Here is a 17,355-nt window from a genome sequence, read left to right as displayed (position 1 = left end):
CACCGGTTAAACGAAAGTTTTGGAATCTACTAGTCTAAAAGTAAGAAACCATCAGAAACTGTCAAACATTGTGTGTCTATGTGGTCTTTAATCTGTTATTCCAATAGCCAAATGTCACCAAAAAACAGGGTATATACACTATATTGCCAAAAGTATTCACTCACCTGCCTTTAGACGCATATGAACTTAAGTGACATCCCATTCTTAATCCATAGGGTTTAATATGACGTCGGCCCACCCTTTGCAGCTATAACAGCTTCAACTCTTCTGGGAAGGCTTTCCACAAGGTTTAGGAGTGTGTTTATGGGAATTTTTGACCATTCTTCCAGAAGCGCATTTGTGAGGTCAGACACTGATGTTGGACGAGAAGGCCTGGCTCTCAGTCTTCACTCTAATTCATCCCAAAGGTGCTCTATCGGGTTGAGGTCAGGACTCTGTGCAGGCCAGTCAAGTTCTTCCACACCAAACTCGCTCATCCATGTCTTTATGGACCTTGCTTTGTGCACTGGTGCGCAGTCATGTTGGAACAGGAAGGGGCCATCCCCAAACTGTTCCCACAAAGTTGGGAGCATGGAATTGTCCAAAATCTCTTGGTATGCTGAAGCATTCAGTGTTCCTTTCACTGGAACTAAGGGGCCAAGCCCAGCTCCTGAAAAACAACCCCACACCATAATCCCCCCTCCACCAAACTTCACAGTTGGCACAATGCAGTCAGACAAGTACTGTTCTCCTGGCAACCGCCAAACCCAGACTCGTCCATCAGATTGCCAGATGGAGAAGCGTGATTCGTCACTCCAGAGAACGCGTCTCCACTGCTCTAGAGTCCAGTGGCGGCGTGCTTTACACCACTGCATCCGACGCTTTGCATTGCACTTGGTGATGTATGGCTTGGATGCAGCTGCTCGGCCATGGAAACCCATTCCATGAAGCTCTCTACGCACTGTTCTTGAGCTAATCTGAAGGCCACATGAACTTTGGAGGTCTGTAGCGATTGACTCTGCGCACTATGCACCTCAGCATCCGCTGACCCCGCTCTGTCATTTTACGTGGCCTACCACTTCGTGGCTGAGTTGCTGTCATTCCCAATCGCTTCCACTTTGTTATAATACCACTGACAGTTGACTGTGGAATATTTAGTAGCGAGGAAATTTCACGACTGGACTTGTTGCACAGGTGGCATCCTATCACAGTACCACGCTGGAATTCACTGAGCTCCTGAGAGCGGCCCATTCTTTCACAAATGTTTGTAGAAGCAGTCTGCATGCCTAGGTGCTTCATTTTATACACCTGTGGCCATGGAAGTGATGGGAACACCTGAATTCAATTATTTGGATGGGTGAGCGAATACTTTTGGCAATATAGTGTATTTCCATCATGCTTTCCTTGAATTATGATCATTGGACATTAAACCTAAAGCATGACATTCACTGAATCAACGTTAGCCAATATAAGAGCAAACCTAAAAGCCTCTTCTGAATGGAATTTACCAGCTAAAAATTACCTAGCATAAAACAGTAAGAACATTGTTGAAAATAATTACTAATAGGTTAGCCAAATTTATAGAAAAAAAAAATTAAATGTGCTGACAAGTTGTGCATATTTTGTGACGTGCATTGTGATCCACTACAAATTATGAGCTGTTTGGTTATGAAAGTGTCTGATCTCTTCCGCTGCATTTGGGTTGAGCTCTTTGGTTGAGAGTGTTTGGACTTACACATGTACAGTATCACAGTTTTTTTTTTTTTCTTTGATTTTCTCCCCTTTTTCTCCCAATTTTGGAATGCCCAATTCCCAATGCGCTCTAAGTCCTCATGGTGGCGCAGTGATTCGCCTCAGTCCGGGTGATGGAGGACGAATCTCAGTTACCTCCGCGTCTGAGACCGTCAATCTGCGCATCTTATCATGTAGCTTGTTGAACGCGTTACCACAGAGACATAGCGAGTGTGGAGGCTTCACGCCATTCACCGCGGCAACCACGCTCAACTCGCCACACACCCCACTGAGAACGAACCACATTATAGTGATCACAAGGAGGTTACCCCATGTGACTCTACCCTCTCTAGCAACCGGGCCAATTTGGTTGTTAGGAGACCTTGTTGGAGTCACTCAGCATGCCCTGGGATTCGAACTAGCGAACTCAATTTTGTGTAGTCAAGCTACGGTTTGCATCAGTCTAAGTATCGGCCTACATGACCCAATGTGTAATGAAATATTTGATGAAAGGACGACAGATACGCAGTTAAATACATGTTACACATCATGTGGAGCAAGCACTCACAGTTATGGACCAATTAACATGCATACAGTGCTGTGAAAAAGTATTATATTAGTAATATCCTGATTTCTTCTGTTTTTGTTTATTTTTCATACTAAATTCTTTTAGATCTTCAAACGAGATATAACATAAAACAAAAGCAACCTGAGTAAACACAAAATACGGTTTAATATATATATATATATATTATATATAAGCAAAAAAGTTATCCAACTCCTATATCACCCATGTGAAAAGCTAAATGGTAAATGGTCTGCACTTATATGGCGCTTTTTTAACCTTAGTGGTTTTCAAAGTGCTTTACACTGTGACTCATTCACCCATTCACACACACACACTCACACACCAATGATGGCAGAGCTGCCATGCAAGGTGCTAGCCTGCCATTGGGAGCAACTTGGGTTTCAGTGTCTTGCCCAAGGACACTTTGGCATGTTGAGTCATGTGGGCCAGGAATTGAACCGCCAACCCTGCGATTAGTGGCCAACCTGAGCCACAGCCACCCCTAACTGCCCCCTTAAACTTAATATCTGGTTGTGCCACCTTTAGCGACAACTGCGACCAAATGCTTCTGATAACTGGAGATCAGTCTTTCACAACGCTGTGGGGGAATTTTGACCCACTCTTCTTTGCAGAACTGCTTTAGTTCAGATACACTGGAGGGTTTTCGAGCATGAACTGCCCGTTTAAGGTCCTGCCACAGCATCTCAATCAGGTTTAGTCAGGACTTTGACTAGGCCACTCCAAAACTTTAATTTAGCTTCTTTTGAGCCATTCAGAGGTGGACTTCCTCCTATGCTTGGATCATTGTCCTGCTGCATAATCCAGTTGTGCTTGAGCTTCAACTCGCGGACTGATGACCGGATGTTCTTCTTTAGGATTTTCTGATAGAGAGCCGAATTCATGTTTTTCAAGTCGTTCTGAAGCAGCAAAGCATCCCCACACCATCACACCATCATCATGCTTGACTGTAGGTATGATGATCTTTTTGTGGAATTCTGTGTTTGATTTACGCCAGATGTAACGGGACCCCTGTCTTCCAAACAGTTCCACTTTCAACTCATCAGTCCACAGAACATTCTCCCAAAAGGTTTGAGGATCATCAAGGTGTGTTTTGGCAAAATTCAAACAAGTCTTAATGTTCTTCTGGGTTAGCAGTGGTTTTCTCCTCGCTACTCTTCCATGGATGGAAGTTTTGGCCAGTGTCTTTCTGATAGTGGAGTCATGAACCTTTATTGATGTGAGAGAGGCCTGCAGTTCCTTGGATGTTGTCCTTGGCTTTTTTGTGACTTCCTGGATGAGTCGTCGCTGTGCTCTTGGAGGAATTTTGGAAGGTCGACCTCTTCTGGCAAGGTTCACTACTGTGCCAAGTTTTGTCCATTTGGAGATAATGGCTCTCTCTGTGGTTCTTTGGAGTCCCAGAGACTTTGAAATAGCTTTGTAACCCTTCCCAGACTGATGTATTACAATCACCTTTTCCCCTCATCATTTCTGGAATTTCTTTCGACATTGGCATAGTGTGCTACTGGGTGAGACCTTTTAGCCAACTTCATGCTGCTGAAAAGTTCTATTTAGGTGTTGATTTGATTGAACAGGTCTGGGTGTGTCTAGTCCAGCTGAACCCCATTATGAATGCAGTTTCATAGATTTGGGGATTTAGTAACTAAAGGGGCAAATACTTTTTCACAGATGCCCAGTTGGTATTGGATAACTTTTTTTGCTTCAATAAATAACATTATCATTTAAAAACGGTATTTTGTGTTTTCTCAGATTTATGAGAAATCAGGATGGGGGGCAAATACTTTTTCACAGCACTGTATATGCTGGACGAAGTCGATGTAGCCTTGGTCTGTTAATTCGACTAAGCAAAAATTGGACAAATTCAGACAAACTAAAGCATTTACACAACATTTTAAAAAGAGTAATTATTTAGTCCGACCGAATGCGAACTTTAAACGTTCATGTAAACGTACTGACTATGATCAATTATTGCCACAAATCCTACAGCTGGACTCGATGAAGTCTGTTTGCTCAAGAGCTGTCAGTAATAATAGTGTAACATTGCTCTCTTTAGACATGAAGCTTCGTAAATGTCTTTTGTTTTTAATATTAATATTTATCTCCGATCTTCCTGATGGTCAGTGAATGATGTGTTGATCATATCTGATCACTGAATATAATCAACATTATGAGAGGAAGCAACACTGTATCCGTTGCTCGTTATTACACAATATCGAACACTCATTAGGGCATTTAACTTTAAGTATGAAACATTTCATGTGTTTTTGTTTCTGTGAGCCTCGTCAACATGACACGTTTCACTGTAAGGCCCTGCAGGATGTGATGACCTGTCATTCAGCAGTATAAATCTCGTTTCTTTGTTTCCTGACACTGGACTGATTGTTTGTGTTTCCGCAGGGTTAAATGAACTCTGTTTCTTGTTGATCTGCTGGGGTCACTGTTAAGACCTTCAGCTCAAAACTGCTCATAGAGACAATAAATCACAACCTCATACTGACCACAACAACACCCTTGTCTAGATTAGTAAATGAAGTTTGAAAATGTAAGCTCTTTTAAAAGCTTGAGACTCCTTTTGGGTGCAAAAATGAACTTATGTTATCAACTTTTTAAACATCTAGACATAGGCTGCAGCAGAATAACCATACTTCAGTTCTATATAGTATGCCAAAAACAGTATGTCAATGGAGTAGTGTGTACGAATCCTCAGTATTTATAAAACTGTAGGCGAGGAATACTCGGATGACCTACTACATCCGGTGAGATTGTGAAGTGCGGATCGACTGGACATTTGCAGTCCCATAATGCTAAGAGAGCTAAGGAGACGTCACGTTCAAAACATTAAATTAAAAAACAAAACAAACAAATGGTGGTGAACCACGAGTCGGGCGGCTCTTTTCAACTATAAGTGCATATACTCTATACAGTATATTTACCAAGAAACATGTTCCTTGTGCTTAAATTGTGCTTGTTTAACAAAAGCGGAGTAGATTATTTTCATGGTTATTACGTCATATATTCATACTACTTACCAGCATACCTAAAAGAACACACTACGTTCTTCAACAAATACAGTATATACTGTGACATTGCACAATTTCGGATGCAGCAACAGTGTTTGTATGTGTTGCTCATGTCTGCTTTTATTTGGTTTTACTTTGGCATGATATTACCAGTAATGAGTGTTTCTAAATAAATTCAAATGTGTGGATATTTAAAGAGCTGCAGTGATGGGGGTCCTGGGTATCTCAGCGAGTATTGACGCTGACTATCACACGTGGAGTCGCTAGTTTGAATCCAGGGTGTACTGAGTGACTCCAGCCAGGTCTCCTAAGCAGCCAAATTGGCCCAGTTGCTAGGAAGGGTAGAGTCACATGGGGGTAACCTCTATAATGTGGTTCTCGTTCTCGGTGGGGCGCGTGGTGAGTTGTGCGCTATGTCTCCGCGGTAACGCGCTCAACAAGCCACGTGATAAGATGCGAGGATTGACGGTCTCAGACGCGGAGGCAACTGAGATTCGTCCTCCGCCACCCGGATTGAGGCGAGTCACTACGCCACCACGAGGACTTAGAGTGCATTGGGAATTGGGCATTCCAAATTGGGGAGAAAAAAAAAGAGCTGCAGTGACTGTAGGCTATTATTTAGTTTCCTCTGCTCTTGCCTTGTCTCTCACACATCTCACTTTGGTGTCTGAACTGATGAACTGTGGTGTAAAAGACACCATAGAACAGCAGATAGATGATGGATATGTGCTGCTGTCAGACAGCAGGATATGTGGTGTACAGCGCTCTTGTTATCTAGAGAACAGAGGGTGTGTTTATGTCAGAGAGAGAGACAGACAGGGCTGAGCTGTGGCAGCAGGAAGGGAGCGCTCCTAAAGCAGATGGCATCAGCTGGCATCAGTTCATCCCCACAGCAGAACACTCTTCATTCTTCATTACTGCTGGGCGTTCACACACGCCTCTGGCATAATGTCAGTATTCAAACTAGGGCTGGACGATTATAACATCATAATTTTTTTTTTTATATATTGTAATTGCGATTTAATTTAGATGTATAGAATTTACATTGATACTTATTTTGGGAGGATCAACTGCATGACATTCTTTATGTTGGCTATACACATCCAAAACAAGCTGAGTTCTGTTATTCCTAAATGACGTGATTAAACACTAATTAGGTTACGTAACTGGTCAACTTTACATTGGCCTTCTCAGACGCACAAAAAACAAAGCTGTTTAAATTGTGCTGTGTTAATTTGATGTTATTGTAAATTGGTATATGTCTCATCACTGTCACGACTGCTATGTTGATCGGAACTGCACCCAAGAAATTGAGTAAATCATACACAGAAGCGAGTGACTGACTTGTCTCTAATTGGTGAAAATGATCAACCACTGCAAAAACAGGCGTAAAATAGAAAATTCAATGGAAAATTTTAATGCAACATTGCAACTTTTCACGATTAGTTGTTGTTGTTATTATTATTTTTATTTATTTTATTTATTATTATTATTATTTTTTATTTTTTTCTCCCAATTTGGAATGCCCAATTCCCAGTGCGTTTTTAAGTCCTTGTGGTGGCGTAGTGACTCACCTCAATCCGGGTGGTGGAGGACGAATCCCAGTTGCCTCCGTGTCTGAGACCGTCAATCTGCGCATCTTATCACGTGGCTTGTTGAGCGTGTTGCCACAGAGACGTAGCGCATGTGGAGGCTTCACGCCATCCACTGCGGCATCCGTGTTCAACTCACCACGCGCCCCACTGAGAAAGAACCACATTATAGCGACCACGAGGAGGTTACCCCATGTGCCTCTACCCTCCCTAGCAACCGGGCCAATTTGGTTGCTTAGGAGACCTGGCTGGAGTCACTCAGCACACCCTGGATTCGAACTAGCGACTCCAGTGTATTTTACCACTGAGCTACCCAGACCCTGTTCACAATTAGTTATTTGTGGCAGCTGTATTTGTAATCTTGATTATTTATTCAATTAATTGTGCAGCCCTAATTCAAACTCATTCAGATAAAGACAGAGCTATATTAACAGGATATCTCCTTTACTAACTACTAAAGTCTGATGCACAGTGCAGATTATTCTGAACTATCTGACAGACATGTAAAGCGAACAACCACAGTTTGGTTGGTTTTTATGTGCTGTTTATAGGCAGGTAAAACACATTAACATTCAGCAGTTCATGCAATAAACAGAATACATTTTATTTAAAAACATTGTATACACGATGTTGTGTAGTTGTGTTGTATAGTTGTTTTGATGTTGTATGGTTGGAAAAAGAGTTGTTTTTCAGCAGTGATGAGTAATTAATTAATATGGAGGTTAATAGGAGAATTCATAGAAATTCTCATTTTAAATATTTATATAAATTTAATGCAGTTGTATTCAAATGAAATTTCATATAAACCTTGATAATAAATTATATATATAATATATATTTCACAGATATCACACTGGTTTAGCTGTAGTTAATGTATATTTTGAAATGTTGAAGAATATCTCATAACTTTTATATTTGTTTAGTGAACATGCCAAAAATCTAGATCTTTTTACATGTATGAACAGCTAAGGAGTTAACAATGAGCTACAATATGTTTTATGAAGAAAACAATTGTATTATGAATGTTTTATAAGCTTAAAACTCCACCGGGTCAAAACTGACCCGCAAAAGGTGTTTTCAGATTTTGAACGCAGTTGGAGAGTTAAGGGATGGTCACTCCATATTTTGCGCTCCATTCTCTCCCATTCAAACGCATCTGAACGTGAGAGCGCGGAAACACTACATCATGCGAACCTCATTTTGTGCTGTACTGCATCTCGAAAGTTCAAGTTTGGTAAACCCTGACCTGTGATTCCATATGAAGAGAGGACGCATGACCAATAGATGGAAACCTCACACAATGACCTCTTGGCTCAGTATAAAGAATATATGTTTCATACATTTTAAATTTGATTGAATTTTGTCACAGATTGTTATCAAGCGACATACGTTGTTGACTTCAAATAAAGGTGAGGCTCCATCTAGAGAAATTGCATAATAAACGTGCAAAGATTTGAAAACGGGCAAACTTTGTCAATTTATCTTAAGAGCTCATTGTATCAGCCTGGTCGCTTTCAAAGAAAATGTTATTTCCTGCCAGACTGATATAGGCTAAACCTGTGCACGCCTGACGCTACAAGTTGTCAAGCTGTCAAACCAAAGAACTGACCATTTTTACCAGTTTTTGCTCTTTGTATGTTCAGTATATATCAGAGAGTCCGAGCCGGGGTCCGGTCAGTAGTATATTTGCTGTGACATATTGACATGTGTGCTTGTGTGGTACCACATATTCAAATTCGGCTCATGATTCCGTCCCATGCTTTTTTTATACATTAACGGAAAAATAAATATAAATAATTAATAAATAAAGGGGCAATGACGTGACTCATTTTTTTGTCCGGATCTATTAAGTTATTCAATAATACATAAAAATGTGCAATTTACACAAAATAATTACTTGAATACACCACCAATATGATGAAAATGTTTTCAGTTACTGAGTTTAAAGTCATTTTGATATTGTTTTCTTGGGCTAATAGTCCCAGAAGTAGTGTATCTGTCCAGAGACAATAATACAAAAATCAAAGTTTCATTAAAAGCTGAAATTCTTGCCAGGTCTCCTTAGCAACCAAATTGGCCCAGTTGCTAGGGAGGGTAGAGTCACATGGGGTAACCTCCTCGTGGTCGCTATAATGTGGTTCTCGCTCTCGGTGGGGCGTGTGGTGAGTTGTGCGTGGATGCCGCGAAGAATAGTGTGAAGCCTCCACAAGCGCTACGTCTCCACGGTAACGCGCTCAACAAGCCACGTGATAAGATGCGCTGATTGACGGTCTCAGACGCGGAGGCAACTGAGATTCGTCCTCCACCACCCGGATTGAGGTGAGTCACTACACCAGCACGAAGACTGATTTGGCCATTCCAAATTGGGGAGAAAAAAAATATAATAAAAAAAAAAAAAGCTGAAATTCTTGAAAAAGTTAATGTTGTCTTGAGTAGTGCAGAATGTTGTTATTATTATTATTATTATTATTATTATTATTATTATTATTTCTTTAAAAAAAGCAATGGAATGATGTTGTTTTAAAATATTATCAATATTTAAAAAAAATACTGTCCACCAAAGTCAGGTGGTGTAGCTAACACGTAGGTTGCCAGTTTGTTGTCATGTGACCAAACAAACAAACAAATAACCAAAAAGGACCCCTTTAGACACTCATGACTGTGTGTGAAGCTTTTAAAAAAAAAAATCAGATATTTTGACATTTTTATGAAAAAGCACTTTGTATTTGGACATATGACATTTGTTAAAAATACATATTTATTTATTTTTTTTTGTTGTACTTTTTTAAAAGTTTTTACTTTGTTTGGAAATGAATGATTAAGTTGTGTACACTCATGTATTCAAGGACCTTTTACTTGATGGTTACACCACATGGCATTTTATAAGTCATTACGTTTATATTTTATTTTTTTGTAGAAAATGCTGTAAATGTTTTTCAGAAATGTGTGAAACCAACATGGACAGATTACATTTCTAAGAAATTGCAATGTGTGCTTTTAAACTAGATTTCTCATTTTTATCACCACAGACAAACAAATATGTATCAGAAGACCTGCGAGCACTCCCATCGGTCATCAACAGTCCAGTGTTCAAAGCATTACCCTGTCTGAAGCAGTTAACACATAATTAGTCATGATCTATCATTATATATTTGACATGACATATCAGACGCTCATTATCATACGTGTGTCATACGGTAATTATTAATGTCATCAGTTAATGCTTACTGTATCTAAACCGCTGTGTCACCGTCAGCTCAGATTCCACGCGTCACATCCGTCTGTGTGCCGTATGATGAAGAACATAGACGGATCTGTCCAGGCGCATTTTGTGTGACTAATACACATCTGCAGGCATTCATAACGAGATATTGATCAGAAGAACATTCAGTAGTTCACACACATTTCCACTAATTTCTTCTGTGTATGAATTTCAGGCTGAAGCTCTCTTGATGATTCTAAGACTCTTTAATTAAGCGCTCTGTCCTCGCAGATGAGTTTCCTGAGTTGATCTTGTGAGTGACCATCATCTTCTCTCTCTGGTCAGGCTGCTCCTCTGTTAAACCATGTCCACGATGGTGTACCCTCGTAATGAGAAGCTGGAGAAGTTATCTCAGGAGGAGATCATCTCCAACACTAAGCTGGTGATTCAGGGTCTGGAGGCGCTGAAGAACGAGCACAACTCCATCCTGCACAGCCTCCTCGAGACCATCAAGTGCCTGAAGAAAGATGAGGAGGCCAACGTGGTGCACGAGAAATCCAACCTGCTCCGCAAGTCTGTGGAGATGATCGAGCTGGGGCTGGGCGAGGCTCAGGTGAGATGTCAGGGTCAGAGGTCAACTGAATGTTGGTGTCTGTGTGTCTTGCTCACTCTAAGACCCCATGAAATCAAAATGTTGACTTTTAGTTTGTCTGTTAGCTTTGAGGCCATACATGAATACTGAACTCTTAAGAGTTGACAAAATAAACATTTAGCAGATGAACACATTTAAATTCACAGTCTTTCTCTTTAAGGAAAACAGACTCATCTTGCATGCAGGTGCAAATGCAAATTCTATCCAATACAATGCTCTCTAGAATGAGAATGTCACAGTATTATAAAAAAATTCAACTAGGTTCAAAAACGTGAGTGAATTTGTAGTATTTGCACACCCTGTTCCTTCTCAATTCTCAGTTTTTTTTTTTTTAGTAAAATATATGAAGCTATATAATGATAAATTCTCCCCTGTGTTCATTTAAGCTTATTTTAGATTTTAATATTTTGAATCTATTTGGATACAGTGGCTGTTTGGTTGAAATGATGGTAAATTGAATGTTGTCAATAAGTGGGCAAATATCAATATATAATTTTTGTAGCCATATTGCACAGCCCTAGATGACCAAACAAACCAAGCTGTGCAATGTCATCGCATTGTATCGGCCTATTGGCCAGCCTGCTCTCTAGATCGGACATAAAAAAAAACCATATCTGTTGATCACCAGTAGGGCTGCCCCCGACCATAGATTTTCCTAGTTGATTAGTAGGCGTTAATTTAAGCCATTAGTCAACTAGTCGCATGTTTATGATATTAATTTAATTACTTGAATATATATGTTTTAGGGGGCATCAGAAATTGGTTTGAGTTCCAGGGCTGAGAATGTTATAAGTAACATTGCTAACACTGTTCTACATTACAGAGAAATACTAAACCGTAATAATGAGCCTTTAAAATAAAATTATATATTTATAAAAAACGCACGAAGCGAGCCGCAGCGACACCGGCAAAAGCGGTAATGATTCTGAATGTGTCAGAAAAACCAGCAAGGAGACTGTCTGAACATTTTGTTAATTTATAGAGAGAAATGCACATTAGGATTGTGCCGACAGACGATGATCTCGGGGATCGATGATGGTCAAAGTGATCAATAGCTGATGCCTTTGACCTGGTCAAGACGATATTTGGCTCGTTTTTCCATGCATTCAATTATTATTATTAGGCTATTATTATTATTATTATTATTATTATCAAATTAATATTACAAATAATTTGCCTGTAGACACACAGACATGCGCTTGAAGAAACACATTTTATTATATTATTAAGAACAGATGACAGAAAACGTCTATGCACATGTATGTTTGTTCGGAGGAACACATGCATGTGAAAGGTTCTCACTCTTTGTTTCTGTCTTCCGATTTTATTTTATTTTTTATTTTTTTTGCAAGAACAGTATCATCTATTAGTGCTGTAAATGACCTCATACATCTCAGGAGGTGCTTTGAGTTCAGTTCACTTTATTTCCACAGAACAGTTCATTGTGAACGCAACTCTGCAGCCTATACATCTGTGATTAAACATAAAATAATACAAAAACACCTCCAACCATGATTTATATTTCAGTGATTATTATCATCATTATAATTATTATTTTTACATTTAGAATTGTTTTTATGTCTTCATTTATGTAAGTAATTTTCGGCCTGCATGTTTAGACGGATTCTTGCCTGACGGTAAATGGAAAGGTGGTTACTTGTATATTATTCTTTTATCACTTCATTATTTTAATTGCTTTTTCATTTCGTTTGGAGTGCAATTTGAATTTAGAAATGTATTTGATTTAAGTTTTTCATTTTTTAAATAAATTAATTTAATTTTCAATGCAAAATCACTAAAGTAAGAATATTCACCAATCCCTCAGACGTAACTGGATATTGCAGTGTGTGTGTGTCGTATGTATATATGTATATATATATGCATGTGTGTGTGTATATATATATATATATATATATATATATATATATATATATATACACACACACACACAGTTGTGCTCAAAAGTTTGCATACCCTTGGAGAATTGGTAATATATGTAGCATTTTTAAAGAAAACATGAGTGAGCAGGCAAAACACATTTCTTTTATTTCTTATGGGATTCATATTCAACTGTAGGTTATAACAGAATGACACAATCATAAAACAAAACATGGCAACAAAGAAAAAAAATGAAATGACCCCTGTTCAAAAGTTTGCATACCCTTAGTTCTTAATACTGTGTATTGCCCCCTTTAGCATCAATGACAGCGTGCAGTCTTTTGTAATAGTTGTCTATGAGGCCCCAAATTCTTGCAGGTGGTATAGCTGCCCATTCGTCTTGGCAAAATGCCTCCAGGTCATGCGAAGTCTTTGGTCGTCTTGCATGAACCGCACGTTTGAGATCTCCCCAGAGTGGCTCGATGATATTAAGGTCAGGAGACTGTGATGGCCACTCCAGAACCTTCACCTTTTTCTGCTGTAACCACTTGAGGGTCAACTTGGCCTTGTGCTTAGGGTCATTGTCATGCTGGAAAGTCCAAGAGCGTCCCATGTGCAGCTTTCTTGCAGAAGAATGCAAATTGTCTGCCAGTATTTTCTGATAACATGCTGCATTCATCCTGCCATCAATTTTCACAAGATTCCCCGTGCCTTTAGAGCTCACACACCCCCAAAACATCAGTGAGCCACCACCATGCTTCACAGTGGGGATGGTATTCTTTTCACTATAGGCCTTGTTGACCCCTCTCCAAACATAACGCTTATGGTTGTGATCATAAAGCTCTATTTTGGTCTCGTCACTCCAAATTACAGTGTGCCAGAAGCTGTGAGGCGTGTCAAGGTGTTGTCGGGCATATTGTAACCGGGCATTTCTGTGGCATTGGCGCAGTAAAGGCTTCTTTCTGGCAACTCGACCATGCAGCTCATTTTTGTTCAAGTATCGTCATATTGTGCTCCTTGAAACAACCACACCGTCTTTTTCCAGAGCAGCCTGTATTTCTCCTGAGGTTACCTGTGGGTTTTTCTTTGTATCCTGAACAATTCTTCTGGCAGTTGTGGCTGAAATCTTTCTTGGTCTACCTGACCGTGGCTTGGTATCAAGAGATCCCTGAATTATCCACTTCTTAATAAGTGATTGAACAGTACTGACTGGTATTTTCAAGACTTTGGAAATCTTTTTATATCCTTTTCCATCTTTATAAAGTTCCATTACCTTGTTACGCAGGTCTTTTAACAGTTCTTTTCTGCTCCCCATGGCTCAGTATCTAGCCTGCTCAGTGCATCCATGTGAGAGCTAACAAACTCATTGACTATTTATACACAGACACTAATTGCAATTTAAAAAGCCACAGGTGTGGGAAATTAACCTTTAATTGCCATTTAAACCTGTGTGTGTCACCTTGTGTGTCTGTAACAAGGCCAAACATTCAAGGGTGTGTAAACTTTTGATCAGGGCCATTTGGGTGATTTCTGTTATTATTATGATTTAAAAAGGAGCCAAAAAACTATAATAAATGGCTTCATATGATCACTATCCTTAAATAAAAGACAGGTTTTTTGCATGATCAGTCATATTTTCAAAATCAATGCCAAAATTTCACAATTTCTGCCAGGGTATGCAAACTTTTGAGCACAACTGTGTGTGTGTGTGTGGGTGTGTGTGTGTGTGTGGGTGTGTGTGTGTATAATCTATCTATCTATCTATCTATCGATCGATCTATCTATCGTGAAGGAGGGAACAAAATAAATTTTCCCGCATAACGAAATACCCGTCCGGTACAGAATGCACAGATGAGGTTCTTTGCCATCTTTCAAAAAGTTGAACAACACACATTTTAACTGCACTTATTATTTTTTTTCCAGTTTCATTTGAATTTTTAGTTAAATTAAAAAAGTTTGAAATCAAGGTGTCTTGCTTTATTATGTAGGCTTAACCCTGACACTGCTTAACGAAAACTATCCCATAGTACCGCTTAGGTGTTCGTCGGTTTCCTGTGGAGTTTTTTCTGCGACCAACCGACCAATCAAAACTTGGTCGACCAAGACTCTTCTCATTGATTAACGTTTGGTCGACTATCAGGGGGCAGCCCTAATCACCAATCACCTGCCACTGACAATCAATAGCAAATCGTAGTTCACGTCTGTGACACAATTCAAAGCATTTGGATATTTAAACAAACAAGCAAAAAAGCCCTTTGATACGTCCCGCGCTATCGTCCTGTTATGTCAATGCAGGCAAAGAGATCTGAGCTTGTCAAACAATTTCATGAGGTCGTCACCATGAAACGGAAGTTACGACTGGCTTAATTACTGTATTGTGACGTATTTCCAAGTGAAACGGCTTATCAGACGAAGAAAAATGTAGGGTTGGGACTTTGTTTACGTTAGGACAGGACTGGAGGCGTTGTGCAAATACAGATGAATGTGAAACAAGCGAGTAGAAGCTAATTTGTCCATGTTTTGAATCACAATACACTAAGCATAAAGAATAAAGAACACTTGAGCAGTATATCCAAGAAAAATATAAATAAACTCCAGCGAGTTTCCTTTCGTCCAGCTTCGGCATCAGCGTGTCTTATTTAGAAGTCATCATTCCAATGCCCTATTCCATACGAAGACAATGCAAGAGGATGCTAAATGCTGAAAGGTGACAATGGTAAATCAAAACTAATTTTAATTGATTCTTATCGGAAAATCTGTTTGGAATTGACCCTACAGCATGGATTGTGCTCCTTCCGAAGTACCCTGTGAAGGCATGATCAGCACCGGTTAGAACACAGCCAGATGTGCGAGCGGGAGGGAGTGTTCTCGTTCTAGAAAGCATTTGATTGGACAAAGTCTCTCAGGCGCTTCGTGTCGTCATGACCGTGCCTTGATCTGTCAAGCCGAAAGCGAGAGACTGCTGATTTTAAATGCTTATATCTTCTGAAAACGTCAGCGTTTGGAAGTACACTAGTATATTGATGACCTTAAAAAGAGAATAAATATAGACTAAAAGCAGCAAAACTGTAATTTTGATTTCACAGGGACTTTAAAGATGGAACAAATCACAGGTCTTTCGTGCAGTCGTGTGATATCTGTGTTTGTGTGCAGGTGATGATGTCTCTGTCGAACCATCTGAACGCCGTGGAGTCCGAGAAACAGAAGTTACGTGCTCAGGTGAGGAGACTCTGTCAGGAGAATCAGTGGCTGCGAGATGAACTGGCCAACACACAGCAGAAGCTGCAGAAGAGCGAACAGAACGTGGCTCAACTCGAGGAGGAGAAGAAACATCTGGAGTTCATGAATCAACTCAAGAAATACGACGAGGACGTGTCGCCATCGGTGAGATCAAACACTTCATCTCTCTGGTTTATATATCAAGGGTCACAGTTTGCTCCAGAAAATATATTCAGATTTTGCTTATGTTTTATTTTGTATTATTTACTTGGTTTGGTTTGTTTTGTTGCTATATTAAATTTCAGGTTTATGGCTCATTGTGGTTTGGCTATTTATGAACTCATTTTCCTTTAAATTTTGCAATCAGACTAAAGGCTGCTATGCACTGTAGGATTTTTACAGTCCTTTAAGATTGTTGCTTGTCAGACTGTACGATATGAACGCATTTATATCGCCATGGCACACTGTGTGACATTATGTCAGACTGCACGATACACATCGTAGCCGACTGTGGCCTCAGTCGTCCCGATCAGTGAACATGACTCACGTTACGGGAGTGTTGCGGAATAGAAGCGAAACGGCTAAATTTGCCCGCCCCGAAGGAGCATTTTTTTCTCTCTCTGAAAGTCAGGACATCAGCATTTCCATTGCTCTAATACCACTCCGTCACGAGCATAGGCCAACATTTACAAGAAAGATGGATTTTGTCAAATAGGCCAATAATAAGACAGCCTGATCACAAATAGAGACAATGACAGACGTTGAGGATGAACGTGAGTGCGGGAGGTAGCCTACAGTAATAATGTTATAATAAATATATAATAAATATTCATTGTGGATGTAAAAAGACTTACAAACTTCTCCGTTCACATTGGAGAAAACAAAAAAGGTGGTTTATTGTACGTCTTTCTCCTCTTTTAGATTAGTAACCTATAGGCCACACAAAATTTCGAAAATTCATAAAGGATGATAATATATCATGCTTGCAAATCCCCTATGGATAATGCACAAACACAACATAGATTTCTATAATTTTATCCAACTGTATTTGCTGAATTGGATTAAAACATCCCATAAATACTTACCAGTATAAACTGTTCAGTCTTTCTATTTTATTTGATTTATTTTTAAATAAAACTGGAGTGGTGTGAATCTTAACTAAAGAAGTTTACAGACGTTTAAAGTAAATTTATTAAAAGTAAAATAGTAATTAAAATAACGTTGTAAAGAAAATGCATGATAAATGTAAAGAAAAAAAAACTTAAGAAAATGCAATCTTTTTCATTTTGTAGCCTCAGCTCTGTATATATTTAATTCAGAGAATAGTGCTTTCATATTGCTGATGTGTTACACTTTTCTCCAAGTATTTTCTGCTTATTTATTAAAGCTTTTTATATAAAATGAAAAGAAGAAAAAACATTGAAAGTGCTTGAGTAGAGTGATAACTGGGCACTAATGTTGCTATGGTGCAGATGCGGAGCAGGTTTCTTTCCAAG

General features: G+C 39.4%; 1 protein-coding gene across 6 annotated transcripts in view; it reads left to right on the top strand.

The window, feature by feature from the left end:
* Positions 1-17,355, top strand: part of LOC127414371 (kinesin light chain 1-like) — a 62,440-nt gene that overhangs the window by 11,274 nt on the left and 33,811 nt on the right. For all 6 annotated transcript variants that reach the window (XM_051652355.1, XM_051652356.1, XM_051652354.1 and 3 more), the window contains 2 exons: positions 10,456-10,723; positions 15,794-16,024. In XM_051652355.1, coding sequence (XP_051508315.1) covers positions 10,475-10,723; positions 15,794-16,024 — 480 coding nt within the window. In that variant the 5' untranslated portion in view covers positions 10,456-10,474. The remainder of the gene's footprint in view (positions 1-10,455; positions 10,724-15,793; positions 16,025-17,355) is intronic.

This window comes from Myxocyprinus asiaticus, chromosome 23 (assembly GCF_019703515.2).
Source record: "Myxocyprinus asiaticus isolate MX2 ecotype Aquarium Trade chromosome 23, UBuf_Myxa_2, whole genome shotgun sequence".
NCBI lineage: Eukaryota > Metazoa > Chordata > Actinopteri > Cypriniformes > Catostomidae > Myxocyprinus > Myxocyprinus asiaticus.
The sequence above is the reverse complement of the archived record's forward strand: the minus strand, read 5'-3'. Positions and strand labels throughout refer to the sequence as shown.